The sequence below is a fragment of the Arachis ipaensis genome, chromosome B07, assembly GCF_000816755.2.
Source record: "Arachis ipaensis cultivar K30076 chromosome B07, Araip1.1, whole genome shotgun sequence".
Taxonomy (NCBI): Eukaryota; Viridiplantae; Streptophyta; class Magnoliopsida; order Fabales; family Fabaceae; genus Arachis; species Arachis ipaensis.
Genome location: NC_029791.2, coordinates 101028543 through 101045791, shown reverse-complemented (window position 1 = coordinate 101045791; position 17249 = coordinate 101028543). Strand labels below are relative to the sequence as shown.

Sequence of the window (17249 nt, the reverse complement as noted above, 5' to 3'; positions counted from 1 at the left end):
CCTTCTAAACCCCGATTATAACCTTTATAGCCAATAATAAGAACATACTTCCTCGCAGTTCCTTGAGAAGACGACCCGAGGTTTGAATACTCGGTTAACAATTTTTAAAGGGGTTTGTTACTTGTGACACCCAACACGTTTGTACGAAGGGATTTTTGTCAGTTTAGAGACTATATCTACAACACAACTGTTTCTATGAATTTCTATACAGGCAAAAATCACGACGTCAACTTTCCTTCAATTGTTAGAGGTTAACTAAGTGAGAGCAATTTGCAATTACCATCACAATTGACAATGATAATGAGGATAGGAATTCCGATTCTCAACCCTTACTAGGACTTTTTTTAGTTGTTAGTTATTTTCTTGTTATTTACATTCCTTGCTTATTAAACTCAAAACCCAAAAAGATACAATCTCATAACCAATAATAAACATACTTCCCTGCAATTCCTTGAGAGACGACCCGAGGTTTAAATACTTTGGTTAATTTTATTGGGTTTGCTTAAGTGACAAACAATTTAAACATTGATCAAGGTTTAATTGTCAGTTTAGAACTATACTTGTAACGTAATATTTTTGTGAAAATCTTTACCGACATTTTTCCTCCGTCAATATATAAAGATAAAAAAGCAAAGGATGCATTGCACTCACACTAAACCCAAAACTCTTAAATATGATAAAAACATATACCACGGAATGGAAACTTTAAAATGGGGACAAGATTATGATTTTTTTTCCCTAAAACATTAAAATGACAGAAACCTCAGGCACCTTTACCAAGCTTACAAATCTGTTTCAAGCATTACTCTAATAGGTTCATGATACTTATGTAGGACACCCTAAAATGAATTAGTTGCAACAATAAAAACATTGAAAATGAATAGTTAAAAAGCACTGGTAGAACAATTACACTAGGAAAATTTGACAAAGTAAACAGACTTGAATTTCTATTTTGTTTTTTTCTCTTCAATTTCAGGTCCATCAGCTTTCAGTTTCTTATTTTTTTCAGCAGCTTGGGCTGTCGCTAACTCTGTTGCAGACTTCATGGTGGCGACTTTATTGGCAGCCTGTTGTGCAGTCATGGTTTGTTACATAAGCAGAGCTTGTTGAAATTGCATCTGTTGCATTGCCACAGCTTCCTGCATTATCAAAGGAAGAAATGATGAAGCAAGGGAAGATAGATAGATTGAAAATAGTATCTACATAAATACAAACATTTTTATAATAACTATCTAACTTCAGAATTCTGTTTTTAAGTTAATTTCATACTCATTTATCATGTGGTGCCATAAAACTTAGAAATATCCATATCTTCATCTTTGTGTTACTTTATACTTATATCTCATTTTCTATCAGAGCTTTATGCCATATGTAAATACCAGATTATACCTCTAAACTATTCACAAAGATGGATTGAAAAATATAATGAATCCTTGCCCCACCAGATAGCTCGGAAGTGGACATCTCTTCGTTCTTCCCGTCCACCATGGAGAAAAATATTATTTTCAACAAGGAAACAAGATATTGATAAGATTGAAGGAGCTAAGAGATGTGAAGGTTGAAGAAAGGATAAAAAGTCAAACAGTAGAGAAGCATGACAACAATGTCAATATTGAGTGTTTCTGTTTCTGGGTTCCACAATCACCATTTTGCTTCTTCCAACTTAAATGCTGCCACAATTTCTTCTTGGAAGCCTGTGGTGGCTATTCTCAACAACAAGAACAAGATGAGGGTCCCTTTTGAGCTGAAGCAGGGGCAGTCTCGTATCTTTCACGAGCTTCCCTCTGGGCTAAGCATGGAGGTGATTGTACAGAAATTAACAACAACTAATATAAAATCATAGAAATCAAACCAAGTTACATTAATTACAAAAATCACAACAATGCTTTAATAATTAAAATTACAGAAATCACAGAGAGGGAGTTACCGGAAGGGAGAGGCTGATGATGGTGATGAAGCGTAGGGATGGTGCGCGAGCGCGACTTGGGGCGGGACGGTGACGACCGATGACATGAAGAGCGACGGCGACCTTGATTGTGAGACCGGAGACGAGAGAGGGAGAGAGTTTCAGTGCGACACTACGGTGAGAGAGATGAGAGAGACTGAGCTCCAAGAGGAGAGAGAGAAAGAGAGAGAGATATGAAGAGGAGAGAAGAACACGATAAAACTTGAGAAGATGTCTGAAACTCAGTTGAAAGAATATTTTTTTTTCTCAGATATATTTTTCTTTTGTTGTTTAAATTATTTAAAAATATAAAATTAGGATTAGTTGAATTTTAAAATTTGATTGATTTAAAAGGGTATTTTTGTCTAATCGAATAAAGTAAGGATGTTTAAGACTTTTATAAAATTAAATAAAAAATATTTTTTATTTTTATTTAATTAAAAGGATATTTTAGTAAAAGTAGTGATATAATATATATTTTTTTAAAAAAAACTTAGATGCTAATGTGAAAAATAAATTTCACAAAGCTTGTTATTATTTGTTTATATATTAAACGTATCGATACTTATAAATTTATCATACAAAGTAAACACTTAGCAATATTGTTCGTGAATGAAAGAGTGAACATGACAATAGTATTATTTCCGTTTTGTGCTTTTGATTTCATGTCTTTCCTCTCAGCACTTAAACATGTGCAGCAATATAAGTGTGACATAAAAAGCTAATGCGCTAATTCTCCATTTTCTTTATTAACTCGTGTGCTTTAATCAGACTAAAATCTTTCTCTTGAACCATTATGAACCTCAGCTAAAAGAGCATAATGTATAGCGTATTTAACAGGCAAAACACAAGAAGTTAACTCAAACTCAAATTAACACAAGCATAGAATTTCACCTAATTCCCCCACAATACAGATACAAACACTAAGAATCTAATAACATTATGCATATCAATAGGACAACAATCTAGAGTATGATATAAACTATGTAAAATGCATATTTGTTCTTTGCTCCTAAGCTGACATATCACTCTTTCTTATTGATAACAAAGCGCGTAAATCGTATGACTTCATATATAAGCCTCTTCATTAAGACCTTCAAGAACAGTTCATGGGTTTGGCGGGCTGCTCCTATAAAATTAAAACCACGCCTCTGCCATTCATGAGAAATTCCAAAATCATGAAACAAAGCGTTTCAGAACTGGACACTGCTAGAGAAACTCTGTCCAAATGACCAGTTTGGTGGAACCACATCTTGGAAGAGTCTGGTTTCGCCGTCAGTGGTTGTGACCCTGAAGGACAAAGATTGGCCATTCAAATACGCGTTGGATTGCCAATTAGCTCCCCAATTTCTTGACATAGTCATCCATCCAGTTTTTGATCCTTTAATCGACGCAGCTTTGATGGATCCAGCTCCTGCCACATTGCTTATCAACACAAGCTCAAAGTAGTCTCTTCCATTCACAGTGAATCTTACCCCTCCATGCTTCTTCTTGCATGGAACCCTGCAAAACAATAATGAAAGCGCTCATGTGATTTGGTATTGACATATCTGATTTTCCCATAAAAAAAATAAAAATAAAAATTTATTTTCTATCCTGTTTTTTAAGTTATATCTTGATCTTTAAAAATGCCATGTGTATATTAAAAATCAGTCACCAAATCAACCATCATGTATTTATATACACATATTTAGTTTAACTCATTTTTTGATTTTAATGTCAATGGTTGCTTTATCTTAAGATGCTTAACAAGGCTAATTTTTTTTTATATTGGAGGAGTGTGTGAGTTGTGCTTGGTTATGGTGTATACAGGTGTTAGACACAGGTGTGAGACAAGGAGAAATCGGACCGTCTAAATCAAAACGGACCGTCCGAGTTTTATTAAAAAATTATTTTTTTGTAGATCTCCTCTAATCGGACCGTCCGAGTTTATTGTAGATCTCCTCTAATCGGACCGTCCGAGTTTCTTGCTCTAAATTCTTCGGTCCGATTTCAGCCTCCTGACACCACATGCAGGAAAAACACCCTTATTCTCCATAATGCTATTACACCCCGTACCTTCCTCCATATTAAAAATAAAAAGTGGCATAACAAAGATAACCTAAGAAGATATAGAAAAGAGTCAAAGACAGAACATGTTCAGACCTTTGGAACAGAACGGGAACTATCCCTCCTCTATAAATGCCAATTTTTTCCCATGCAGGTTGAGCCATGTCAAAATGCTTGAGCGGTGGGTTACACCAGCCTCCATTGTTGTTGGGAAGTGCAAAGTTAGGAGGGCAGAAATTGGTAGCTGTTATGGTGACGGATGTTCCTTTGACACACCATCTAGGATCTGCTCGAAAATCACATATAATTTTGTAGCACTCACCACACGAAGCTCCATCATTGAACAGAGCAGTACTTAATGCTGCAGTTCTAGTACCATACCCTGCTGAATACAGGTTCCCATATCCACAAGCACCTCCTGCACTCACATAAAACACACAATATATTTAATGTGTTTTATACTAACATTTGTAATCATTTACTCTTAATTTTTCATCCTTAAGCAGTGTGGCTTACCCATTGTGCCTGAGGCATCGCTGCCTCCATAAAAAGTTGCATGGCCGCTGGTCCATGCAGAAGGTGAGAAGGCGCAAGTATTAGTAGTAAAACAAAATGAGAGGAAGGTAGCAAAAACAAGCATGGATTTAGCCATTGTCTTGCTCTACTGAATGCTCAAGACACAGTGAGATGTAGTTGAGCTAGAGCAAGAAAAAAGAAATGTGAATGCGGTTACTCAATTTCTCTTTACATTCGTTAGTCCTTTCCAAGCACAGAGGTAATCTTTCTTATAAGGGAACAAAAGTAGACTCGGTAAGGCAACGAAGGCCCATGTGAGCGCTGCAACAAGAGAGCAATCAAATAAATGATTAAAATTATTATTTGTTAATTGTTTGTACTAGATTGATCTGTCCAAATCTGAAGAGTTCTGAGCGTCATGCATTCAATAATTCCCACGTTCTGTTCTCTTACACTTACCCTTCAAGCCCACATGCCTCGCCCCACAGGAGGCGTGAACTTATCAGAAACCCACAACCCCATTTGGTCGTGTCTTCTCTCTGTCTATCTTTCCCAATTTTGCTCCATCGCCTTATTTTTTATTAATTGGCCTGTAGCTATTTCTGGACACAAGAGAGACGCAACAGTCTATGCATTGGAGCCAATTCACCCACGGTCACATTGAAAAATGCTTCCTATTGGGGGTGTCATTTTTAGTTAGCTATAGCAAGAATATCCAGTAGGCCACCTAGAATTTTGGGAGTACGGAGTCGCGTAATTCATAATTGATTGTTGGACGCCCGTTTGTCTCATTTAATTCAAATGAATATTATAAAGTTATGAAAGTGACATCTACCTGATCTAATCTAACGATGCTATTCAGCGATAAGCCAGATCCGTCAAGCAAACCGACCTGAAAGTTCCTATTTCCTAACGAGTCTGTGGTTATAAAAAAGCAAGCAATTGCTCTTTTCGAGAAAGTCATTATTTTGGTTGCCATGAAAAAAAGGAAAAGAAGAAAGTAGTTATCCACTGGAACGATGTTATTTAATATACTAGTCATTTTAGGAACTTTTTCTTTTTAATATTGTATTACTAGAGGTGAAATCCTTTATCATGAACCAAATTGTGTGTTGAACACAACTATGGCCATTTACAAAACGTCAATGACGTTTTGTGTTTCTTCAATTAAAATAATATTTTTCTAACAAAACGTCAGCTTCTTAAATCTTATAAATATTTTACATTAATCCTTGAGAATTGAGATCATTTTTAACACACAAATATTAAAAAAACACTGCAATAGACAATCAACTATCATACTAAAATCTGTAAAACAATATAATTTTATTTTTGATGCTCAACTAATCTAAAAACAACGACTTATCATTTATTTTGAGAGAACAAATTTTAATAAACAGTTCTATTAACATTTGTGCATAAAAAATTATTTAAAAGACAAACATTAATTACATTTTTAAAATTTAAAAACAAAATAAAAACAATTTCTTCGCAAGTTGAGAAACTAGATCCAGTATTATCTTGTAATAAAAAAATGTGTACTCGAGCAAAGTATATTTCGCTTCAGACTTATCAAGCTTCCAGAGTCTCGATAAAACCAGTGTCCGCAACCAGGACGACAGAAAACGGGTCTCTTGAGCTTTGTGGATGAGAAACTGAACTAAACCGTCGAGAGAGATTATCACATTATATAGTTCAACAAACCGTAAAAAACCTTCAAATGATTAACATTTTGGATAAAATCACTATGATAATACTAAATAGTTGATTTTTCTCTTTCATAACTAAAGGCATACATCTCCAAACAATACTACTAAAAACCACAGTCGTCATCAAGGATGAAAAGCATAGTAACGATTTCAATTTGTTAAAAGATTTCCAGATATCTTCCACTTAGCAATTGAATAAATCATTCTTTTCAAAATAAAATGGCAATGGAAGTTCTTAGTACGAAAAATATGAGAGAAGATTGAAAATAAAGAGATCCTGACTGCAGCTGGATAAGTTTAACGGGACAATGGATATCAGAATTCATCATCATCTTCCTCCGCAATATGCTTAGCTAATTCTTGTTCTTGCTGTTGTCTCTCTCTCCTCTTTTCAGCACTTTCCTTTTCCTTGTGCGTGTTTGGAGGAAATCGAAGGGCTCGAACAGCTTCATTGTGCATATTAAGACAGAAGGCAATCCGAGAATTAAAAGCCAGTTGAGGCTCATTTGTCGAGTAGATATCCCCAGTTTCTTTAGAAACCATCCACCCATTTGCATGATCCAACGTAGCATCAATCGCCCCATCGCGGATAGCCTTTGAGACAATGCTCTCAGCATCAGCAACGGGATTTGCTGAGTTCAACCTCAATTTCTTAGCAACATCAGCTAGTGAGATGCGGGAATAGGAGATGCTGATGTTGCGTAAACCAGTCCTGATGACATTATGCCGAAGACGAACTATCAAATTATGGGTTCTGTCGGTACTAAAGGTGGTAGCGAACTTGTCTGCAATATTCCTAAACAGCTCCAAGTCACCAATCCGGACAGCCTGAAATTCCACAGCATTAGCCAACACAACCACAAAGATGTACCGCAGCAAATAGTATTACTAAGAACCACGAAAGAATATAGCTATAACTAGATTGGTATGACAAGGGGAACCCCGCAATCAAATGACAACACTGATTATGTGTTCAGCTATTCATGAAATATCCTTCCAATAAAGCATTGTGGAACTGGAACTACATACACACACACACACACAAAGAATACTAACAAATGCATGGAATTCTGTTTGGTAATGATGAAGTGATGATTAGTAATTCAGATATCTGTTTTGCAAGTGAGATTTATCAGTGGGCTATTGCCTTCAGTACAAAATTAAAATACCCAATAACAGGACTTTCTGAAAACAAATATTTAAAGATTAGAGATGATCAATGGCCAGAGTGGTACTGATTACCTCAAAGTATAGAAACAATTAACATCTATCCAACCTTCAGTAAATAATTTTTTTATGAAGCTTCTTCCACGCAATTTTTTTAAATATGGTTTTACCAGAAATGTATGGAATGATTGATGTTGCAATAACAGGTAAATTGAATTAAAGCACGAAATGACTAATGCAAAGAAAAGAAACAATGACAAGGAAAAAGAAAAAGACACCAAATGGTGAAATTGAGTAATAGAAACAGGTCTGTTGGAGACGAAAAATAAAACCAGAACCAAAAATAGGTGAAGACAGACTAAAAGGTGAGCCAGCACATGAATTTCAACTTCCAGTTAATTATGCATGGAAGGAAGGAAGAGAAGAGAGGAGATTAGGAGTTTATATTGAACAAAGAAAAGGAGTTAAGGATATCTCAATTTCCCCAATATTGCAGATCTGTTCTGAGGTCACAGTCTGATATATCTAATCAGTCTGGTCAAGTTCACATAACATGATATCATAACTAGTTGAGAGATAACAATACAGCCAACTTTGCAGGATAAAGTGAACTTACATTTGTAAGTTCAAAGTAAGGCCTCAAAGCTTTCTCCATCCCTCTCTGCATAAACACAGTTCGCTCGGGTATTTCTCCCAACAGTAAACGCACTATCACAGCCCACTTGTTACATTGAATTCGAAAACCACGTGCTGCAACTGGAGCTTTTCGGGCAGCTTGGAGGAGAGACTCTTTTGCATCAGTATACTCCAACTGAATTGTACGAATCTTTCCTAGGTAGAAGAGATAACGGCAGAACTGAAAGGGAAATACCACAAACATGGATAAGTGAAGGAAAATGAACTAGAATACAGACTGACAACAACACCAACAACAAATTGGGACAGCTAAAACACTAAATCTAAGAATCATTAAGGTTCAACACAATGGCCACAAAAGCCATATCTCCCCCCAAACCAAATCACTATTCAACACACAATAAAAAATTACAATACCTGCTGGTTTGAATGTGCTTCAAATCGTGGAGCCTTGGACCTCAGCTTCTCGGCCTGATCGTACAGATTGTAGTGAAGGTAGTTACGAAGTAACAGATTTAGAAGTGTTTCCTGCAGTGCATCACTGCGTTAGTACAAGATTGTGTGCCCTTGTGGCTTATGCATTAAGAATCAGGTAAGCTTGAAACAAACCTGACCCAGCTCATCATGGCGCAGAGTAGCAATACGGTGCAAAGCCAGAAGGTTTCTGAAAACAAGTATTCCAAAATTCGTGTAAAATAAATTAAGCCGTAAACCTCCTCAATAAATACACTACATAGATAAGCATCTAACTCACCCCCGAATTTCAGCAAGATCTCCTGTAAGCTCATAACTGTAAGAATAATAGAAGTACAGTCTTGATGCAATAACATCAACAGTTCTTCTGTTCAGATTCTTCAACAAAACAATGCTTGCAGACGAACAAGCTTTGGCCTAAGGGGGCAAAAAATCAAGGCAACATTAGCATTTAATCAGATGCCAATTAGTAGGGATGGGAGGGAGCAAACCAAAAAAAAAAGGCAATATGGGCACCAACCTCATTGTACCTTTTCTGATCAATCAGAAAAAGTAGTACAAGCAGGTAACAATATATTTCTATCTCCGGCAACAAATGTTTAGCTGGCGTTTGAATTGCAGACGTAGCAGCATCCACTTCCATCTCATGATCCTCATCCTATACAATCAGTGTCAAGACTATAATTAAACCACTGCAACAAATAAGAGCTTAGGAAGAAAATAACCAAACAACACACACACACACAGAGACGGGTGAAAAAAATAGTCCTTATTGACCGACATCCTGTTCCCAGCCTCTTCATTCATTATCAATGTACAAAAGCAACCATGGGAAATTTCCACACTTGCGTAATTAGTCAGGGTGAACACCCATCTTAGACATTTTAATTAAAAGAATGTTTCACTTCGTCAATCACACTCAATAATAGAACAATGTTCCTAAGTCAACAGAAGCATTTTAGTATAATGAGGACCAAAGTAGTATGACCTAATGACCAGAAAGTAAAGTATTGAACTCAAGCTATTTATCTTGCAGATTACTCACTCATTCAATTTCGTAATGACACATAGTTTAAGAAGCGGGGAATAGATTTTCATGCTATTTCATCCACTAGTAGTACAAATTTCCAGGAGCCAAAATTATCCATGCAACTCATAATTTGGCGAAAATACGATTATCCATGCTCATCCACTTAAAAGAAAAATTCAGATGAACACCTAGCAGGAGGAAAAATCTACATCTAAATCCCTTTAAATAGTGAAGTATCCCTAAATCTAAGATATGTAGGTAAGCAAATCTTACCTTGGGAATATAGGCAGATAATTTGGCGTGAGCCTCAGAACCGGTAGTGAGGACATAATCGAGAAAAGACGATATAACGGAAGCTGTCAATTTGCGCCTCAATGCGATTGTAAGGCGAACAGCACGAGCAATTCTGCGAACTTCCTTCGAGTACGAACCGGTCTCAATAAGAGATGCTATCTCCTTCAAATCTGCGAGTTCGAATCGAGTTCCAAAAATCCAAAATCACAAGGATAAAGTAGGAATCATAATTCCAAATATGCGAAATCGCAACAGGAGTAGTGAGAGTAAAAATCTTACGCTGCAAAGTAGATGGAACAGCTGAGGAGACAGAGTTGGAAGGCGTTGAACGATCCTTCATCTCAAGATCTTGAGTCATCTTTTATGGAATCTACTTCTAACTTTGAAATCAAGGCAAGAAACGAGAGATTCTGATCCAAACCCTAACACGGTGCAGGAAAAGGAAGGAACAAGCAACAAGACTAAAGCAGAAGAAGTGTGTCCACATCTGGCACTTGTTTCTTCCAAAGTCTTTCCCAAACGCATCGTTTCGTGCCGCATAAGATGGGCCAAATCCTAGTTTTGGGCCGAAGTAATCGTTTAGTTTTTTGTCAGACTGAAATAATCGTCTGAACCGTCACTCATAAAAGCCCGATTAATATTTGGGCCTGGCTTATGTATCAACGTACCTACAGCCTAAAATATTCTCTCTTTCTTTTTCACCATAAAACAACCTAAATGTGTTGTTTGGTCAGAAAACAACCTAAAATATTAGAACTGTTCGTACCTGGCCTAGAAATAAACTCAGATCTAATAAGGATAAAGGGTTCATCCAAAGAAGTCGGACGTGGTAAGAAATATATAGTTTTACTTAAACAAGTAACTGTCTCTTCTAAATCTCTTCTACTATTTCTATTTTCACTAAAAGATATACTCTAACAAATTCCTAAAATAAAAGGAACAGTTATCCGTCAATAAAGGTGAAATTACTCTAAAATATTGTTATCTACTCTACTATAATGTATCTTTGAAAAAGGATAACAAAGGAAAAGAAACAAATTTTGTTTCAAATGATGCTGAAAAATCTACTACTCATTATGATGAAAAATCTACTATAATTATACTGACACTCCTCAAGTATATTTATATTCTAATCTACTAAAAATCTGCCTAAAACTTTTGCTAACTTAAGTATCGGAATCTTTTAAAAGTATCACCCCCAACCTCCTCATGAGGAATTCGGATAGCGACACCTCAGCACAACAATAAGTCGAACACTGTCTTACAAGAAGTCTGAGACTCGCATTCAATTCCAAATCACCGTTTCAAATAAACCCTAGAATTAGTTTAATTCAAATCGGCCATAAGAGGTTTGCAAGTATAGTATCGATATATTGTGGCAAATTTACCCTTTTGTTGTGATAAGGATGTGAGATGTATGCCCATTAATGATATGGGCGGCTGAAGTTTTCAAGAGAGAGATTTGAGATTATTACGAAAACCAACCTTTAATAAAGGTTGAATTTGTACAGCTATAAATAAGGCTTCATAGCCTTACGTACAAGACACAGCAATAATAAAACAAAAAATACTCTCTTTCTCTTTCTACAATATAAAGTATTTTTTACTTTCTCTCTTCATATGCTACTAATATAATATTAATATATTATCTTTATAGTAGTATAATAGTATTGGTAAATACTGATAATAGTGTTTTTATATTTTATTTTATTACATCTTCCTTACTTATTTTACAACATGTTATCAACACGAGACTCTGATCAAATTTTTAGGAAGACTCAGGTAACAAATTTTTATTATGTCGAAACTCTCTCATCTTGAATTCAATGCTCTTGATATATCTGAAAACAATTATTTATCATGGATATTAGATGCTGAAATCCATCTTGATTCAATGGATCTTGGAGATGCCATTAAGGCTGAAAATAATACATCCCAGAAGGATAAAGCCAAAGCCATGATTTTTCTTCGTCGTCATCTTAACAAAGGATTGAAAAATGAATATGTCACATTAAAAGATCATGCACATCTTTGAAAAGACCTTGAAGAAAGGTATAATCATAAAAAAACTGTGATACTTTCTCAAACCCGATATGAGTGGACGCACTTGCGTCTGCAGGATTTTAAATCCATAAATGAATATAATTCTGCAATGTTTCGAATCACCTCACGAATGAAATTATGTGGGAAAAAGATAACTAATCATGATATGTTGAAGAAAACTTTCTCAATCTTCCATGCCTCGAATGTGCTCCTGCAGTAGCATTATCGAGAAAAAAAGGGTTTAAAAAATATTATGAGTTAATTTCTTACCTTCTTGTTACTGAACGCAATAATGAGTTGCTTTTAAAGAATCATGAAGCGTGCCCAGTTGGCGCCGCCCCATTTCCTGAAGTAAATGCGGCAAATTACCCCAGAAGAGGTAAATGGCAAGGTTTTAGTAACAAGAAAAATTATGGAAGGAAAATGAATTATATTCACAAGAGAGGATCTCACCAGAAGTGGGATAAAAAAAAGAAATTTTGGGCAAAATAAATCAACAGAGGATAAGTGTTTCCATTGTGGTGGAAAGGGTCATTAGTCACGTACCTGCCGTACCCCAAGGCACATTGTCGATCTTTACCAAGTATCTTTGAAAAAGGATAACAAAGGAAAAGAAACAAATTTTGTTTCAAATGATGCTGAAAAATCTACTACTCATTATGATGTATCTAATTTCTTTGAGGATCCTAAAGGAAATATTGGTCATTTGATCAATGATGGAATAGTTTAATATGTGGGATTGTTAAGTATCCATGTAAATAAATAATGTAAAGAATTTATTGTTAAATTTTATTTTTTATGTATTTAAGTTTCAAATACGATGTATATAAATAATGATATATTAATGTTTATGAATTTTGAAATAAAATTTTAGTATATGACATTATTTTTATGTACAGTATTTCTTAGAGAAATAATTTCAATCAAGAATTCAATTTGACTGTACATGTATTACTACTCATTTTATTATTACCTATCTTTGAAAAAAATGGCAAGGATATGTAATGAAGATGTATGCCTTGCAGATAGTGCAAGTTTGCACACCATTCTCAAAAGTGATATATATTTTACCCATCTTGTGCCAAAAGAAGAATATGTTAATACTATTATTGGCTTAGGTAATGTGATAGAAGGCTCCGGAAGAGCTATAATTTTGTTTCCCGAAGGAACAAAATTCATAATAAATAATGCACTATTGTCTACTAAGTCTCTGAGGAATTTATTGAGTTTCAAAGATATTCGCCGAAATGGATATCATGTTGAGACAATGAATGAGAAAAATCATGAGTATTTATGTATCACAATTCATGATTCAAATAAGAAAGTTATATTAGAAAAATTACCCTCACTTTCATCTGGGTTATATTATACCAAAATTAGTGCAATTAAATCACATGCCATTGTAAACCAGAAGTTTATTAGTCCAAATGAGTTCATAACTTGGCACGACCGATTGGGTCATCCGGGAACAACCATGATGCGGAGAATTATTAAAAACTCCCATGGACATTCACAAAAGAACCAGAAGATTCTTAAATCTAGTAAATTTTGTTATGCTGCATGTTCTCAAGGGAAGTTAATTTTAAGGTCATCACCAGTAAAGATTGTATTTGAGTCTCCTGAATTCCTAGAAAGGATTCAAGGTGATATATGTGGACCTATTCATCCACCATGTGGATCTTTTAGATATTTTATAGTCCTAATAGACGCATCTTCGAGATGGTCACATGTGTGCTTATTGTCTTCTCGCAACCTGGCGTTTGCGAGATTACTGGCTCAAATTATTCGATTAAAAGTACAATTTCCAGAAAATCCAATCAAAGTAATTCATCTTAATAATGCTGGGGAATTTACTTCCCAAGCTTTTGATGCTTATTGTATGGCTAATGGAATAATGTTGAACATCTAATAGCTTATGTTCACACACAAAATGGGTTAGCAGAATCACTTATTAAACGCCTCCAATTAATTGCTAGACCCTTACTTATGAGAACAAATCTCTCAACCTCGGTTTGGGGCATGTTATTTTACATGCCGCAACACTTATTCGTTTGAGACCAACGAGTTACCATCAGTTCTCTCCTATGCAATTAGCTTTTGGCCAGCAGCCAAATGTTTTCCATTTAAGAATATTTAGGTGTGCGATATATGTTCCCATTGTACCACCTAATCGCACCAAAATTGGACCCCAAAGAAAATTGGAGATATATGTTGGATATGATTCTCCTTCTATAGTGAGGTATCTTGAGATACAAACTGGAGATGTATTTAAATCCCGGTTTACGGATCGTCATTTTGATGAATCAAAATTTTCAACATTAGGGGGAGAGAATAAGCTTCCTGAAAAGAAACTTAATTGGAATGCATCATCCTTGATGCATTTAGATCCTCGATAAGGGCAATGTGAACTAGAAGTTCAAAAGATTATACATTTACAAAGAATAGCAAATGAATTGCCTGATACATTTTTTGATATAAAGAGGATAACCAAGTCTTATATACCAGCGAAAAATGTCCAAATTCGAATTGATGTTCCAGTTGGACAAATTCTCGAAAGAGAAAAGAGGTAAATATTATTCCTGTTGAAAAAGACATAGTAAAGACACCTGCAGTTGTCCAAAATTCTGATATAGTTTTAATGCCAGAAGACGTTCAGGTACCTGAAAATTGTAAAAATGACGAGATCTCGATAAATTATGTCTTTACAGGAGAGAAATAGGACCGAAATAAGACAATTGTCAATGAAATATTTGCATATAATGTGGCATTAAATATCATGCATGAAAGTAAGGATCTTGAGCCAAGATCAGTCAAAGAATGTCGACAAAGGAATGATTGGCCAAAATGAAAAGAAGCCATGAAGACTGAATTAGACTCACTTGCAAAACGTGAAGTCTTCGGACCTGTAGTTTGTACACCAGAAAATGTAAAACATGTTGGATACAGATGGGTATTTGTGAGAAAATGAAATGAGAAAAATGAAGTTGTACGCTACAAAGCTCGACTTTGGGCACAAGGTTTTTCACAAATGCCCATTATAGATTATGAAGAAACGTATTCTCCTATAGTGGATGCGATAACATTACGTTATTTGGTCAGTTTATTTGCATATCATAAACTGCATATGCATTTAATGGATGTGGTAACAACCTACTTATACGGCTCATTAGATCGGGATATCTATATGAAAGTCCCTGAAGGACTAAAGATGTCTAAACCATCCAATAAATATTCACAGGGATTATACTCAGTTAAATTGCAAAGATCTTTATATGGTCTAAAGCAATCTGGACGAATGTGGTATAATCGTCTTATTGAGTATCTAGCCAAAAATAGATTCAAGAATGATGATATCTGCCCGTGTATTTTTATAAAGAAATCTGCATTTGGATTCATTATAATTGCTATGTACGTTGATGATTTAAATATCATTGGAACTCCTGAAGAGATTCCAACAATTATAAAAACTCTAAAAGAAGAGTTTGAGATGAAATGATCTTGAAATGATTTTATATGGATAAGTCACATCCACTAAGTACCCCAATGATCGTAAGATCTTTGGATGTGGAAAAGGATCAATTCCGTCCTAAAGAAGAAAGTGAAGATATCCTTGGTCCTGAAGTACCATATCTTAGTGCCATTGGAGTGCTAATGTATCTTGCTAATAATACATGACCCGATATATCATTTGCTGTGAATTTACTAGCAAGATATAGTTCCTCTCCAACCAGAAGACATTGGAGTGGAATCAAACAAATCTTTCGATATCTTCATGAAACGGTTGATATGGGATTGTTTTATCCATATGGATCCAAGTCACAACTAGTTGGCTATGCAAATGCTGGATACTTGTCTGATCCACATAAAGGGAGATCTCAAACAGGATACTTGTTCACATATGGTGGTACAGCTATATCAATGAGGTCCACGAAATAGACGATAACGGCAACCTCCTCTAATCATGCTGAAATACTAGCGATACATGAAGCAAGTCGCGAGTGTTTTTGGCTCAAGAGTTTGATTCAATATATTCAGTCATCATGTGGACTAATTGATCATAAGATATCTCCAACTGTCCTGTTTGAAGATAATACAGCATGCATTGTTCAACTTAAAGGCGGATACATCAAAGGTGATAGAACAAAGCATATTTCTCCTAAATTCTTCTTCAATCATGATCTTCAAGGGACAATTGATGTCCAACAGATCAGCTCAAGTGACAATCTGGCAGATTTATTCACAAAGTCACTCCCAAAATCCTCCTTTGAAAAATTAGTACATCAGATTGGGATGTGCCGATTTCGAGATATTAAATTATGTCGACAAGAGGGGGAGACTGTACTCTTTTTTCCTTGGTCAAGTTTTTTTCCCATTGGATTTTTCTTGACAAGGTTTTTAATGAAGTAGTCCCTATTACAAAGGATATTATACTCTTTTTCCTTCACTAAAGTTTTTTTCCCATTGAATTTTTCTTTAGTAAGGTTTTTACGAGGCAATGATTCTAAATGGTCATCCAAGAGGGAATGTTGTGATAAGAATGTGAGATGGATGCCCATTAATGATATGGGCGGCTGAAGTTTTCAAGAAAGAGATTTGAGATTATTATAAAGACTAACCTTTAATAAATGTTGAATTTGTACAGCTATAAATAAGGTTTCATAACCTTACGTACAAGACACAGTAATAATAAAACAAATACTCTCTCTCTTTCTACAATATAAAATATTTTTTACTTTCTCTCTTCATATGCTACTAATATAATATTAATATATTATTTTTATAGTAATATAATAGTATTAGTAAATACTAATAATAGTATTTTTATATTTTATTTTATTACCTCTTCCCGTCTTCCTTATTTATTTTACAACACCCTTAATCCTTTCATTCCCTTTTTAGGTTTCAAAATCTTTACTCATAAACGCAGAATACATCTTCAAATTTGAGGTTAGGCATGCAAGCAACCCATATTCACCTTGAAGGAGTTGCTGTTTTGTGAAATCGCACATTATGTTATTATCTTTTGAAATGCATCGTTGAATATCGGAATAGTTTGAATTGTCCATTGTTTAGATAACCCAAAGTGCCAACTTTATTGACTTTGTTCAACAAAATAAAAAAAAAAAAAAAACGACTTTTTACAAGCTTTTATTAATTGCCAGAAAGTGTACTACTCTGGTGTGTGGCAAGTGTACTACTACTCGTGTTACATTTGTCATTTCTCTCAAAATTTATAATTCACCAGTTTTATAAGGCTTCCAAAAGATGTTATTCCCGCATGCTCAGGGCATGTCGCAAAAGCAGAAAACTTTGTTGAATGCGGTATATGACCACACGGCCACACAAGCGAATGAAAAATTGTCTTAGAAAAGAATGGAATAAATAA

At 35.1% G+C, this 17249-nt stretch overlaps 2 protein-coding genes across 2 annotated transcripts; both read right to left on the bottom strand.

Annotated features, from left to right (window-relative positions):
- LOC107609844 (expansin-A11-like) lies at positions 2778–4834 on the bottom strand. The gene is made up of 3 exons (XM_016311890.2): positions 4511–4834; positions 4091–4412; positions 2778–3448 (listed from the first exon to the last, which is right to left on the bottom strand). The coding sequence occupies exons 1-3, from the start codon at positions 4644–4646 to the stop codon at positions 3139–3141; spliced, it is 768 nt and encodes a 255-aa protein (XP_016167376.1). The 5' UTR covers positions 4647–4834; the 3' UTR covers positions 2778–3138.
- Positions 6222–10307, bottom strand: LOC107609843 (probable 26S proteasome non-ATPase regulatory subunit 3). The gene is made up of 8 exons (XM_016311889.2): positions 10100–10307; positions 9800–9990; positions 9017–9154; positions 8777–8913; positions 8632–8686; positions 8440–8550; positions 8003–8242; positions 6222–7047 (listed from the first exon to the last, which is right to left on the bottom strand). Exons 1-8 carry the CDS (start codon positions 10176–10178, stop codon positions 6535–6537), a joined length of 1464 nt encoding a protein of 487 aa, XP_016167375.1. The 5' UTR covers positions 10179–10307; the 3' UTR covers positions 6222–6534.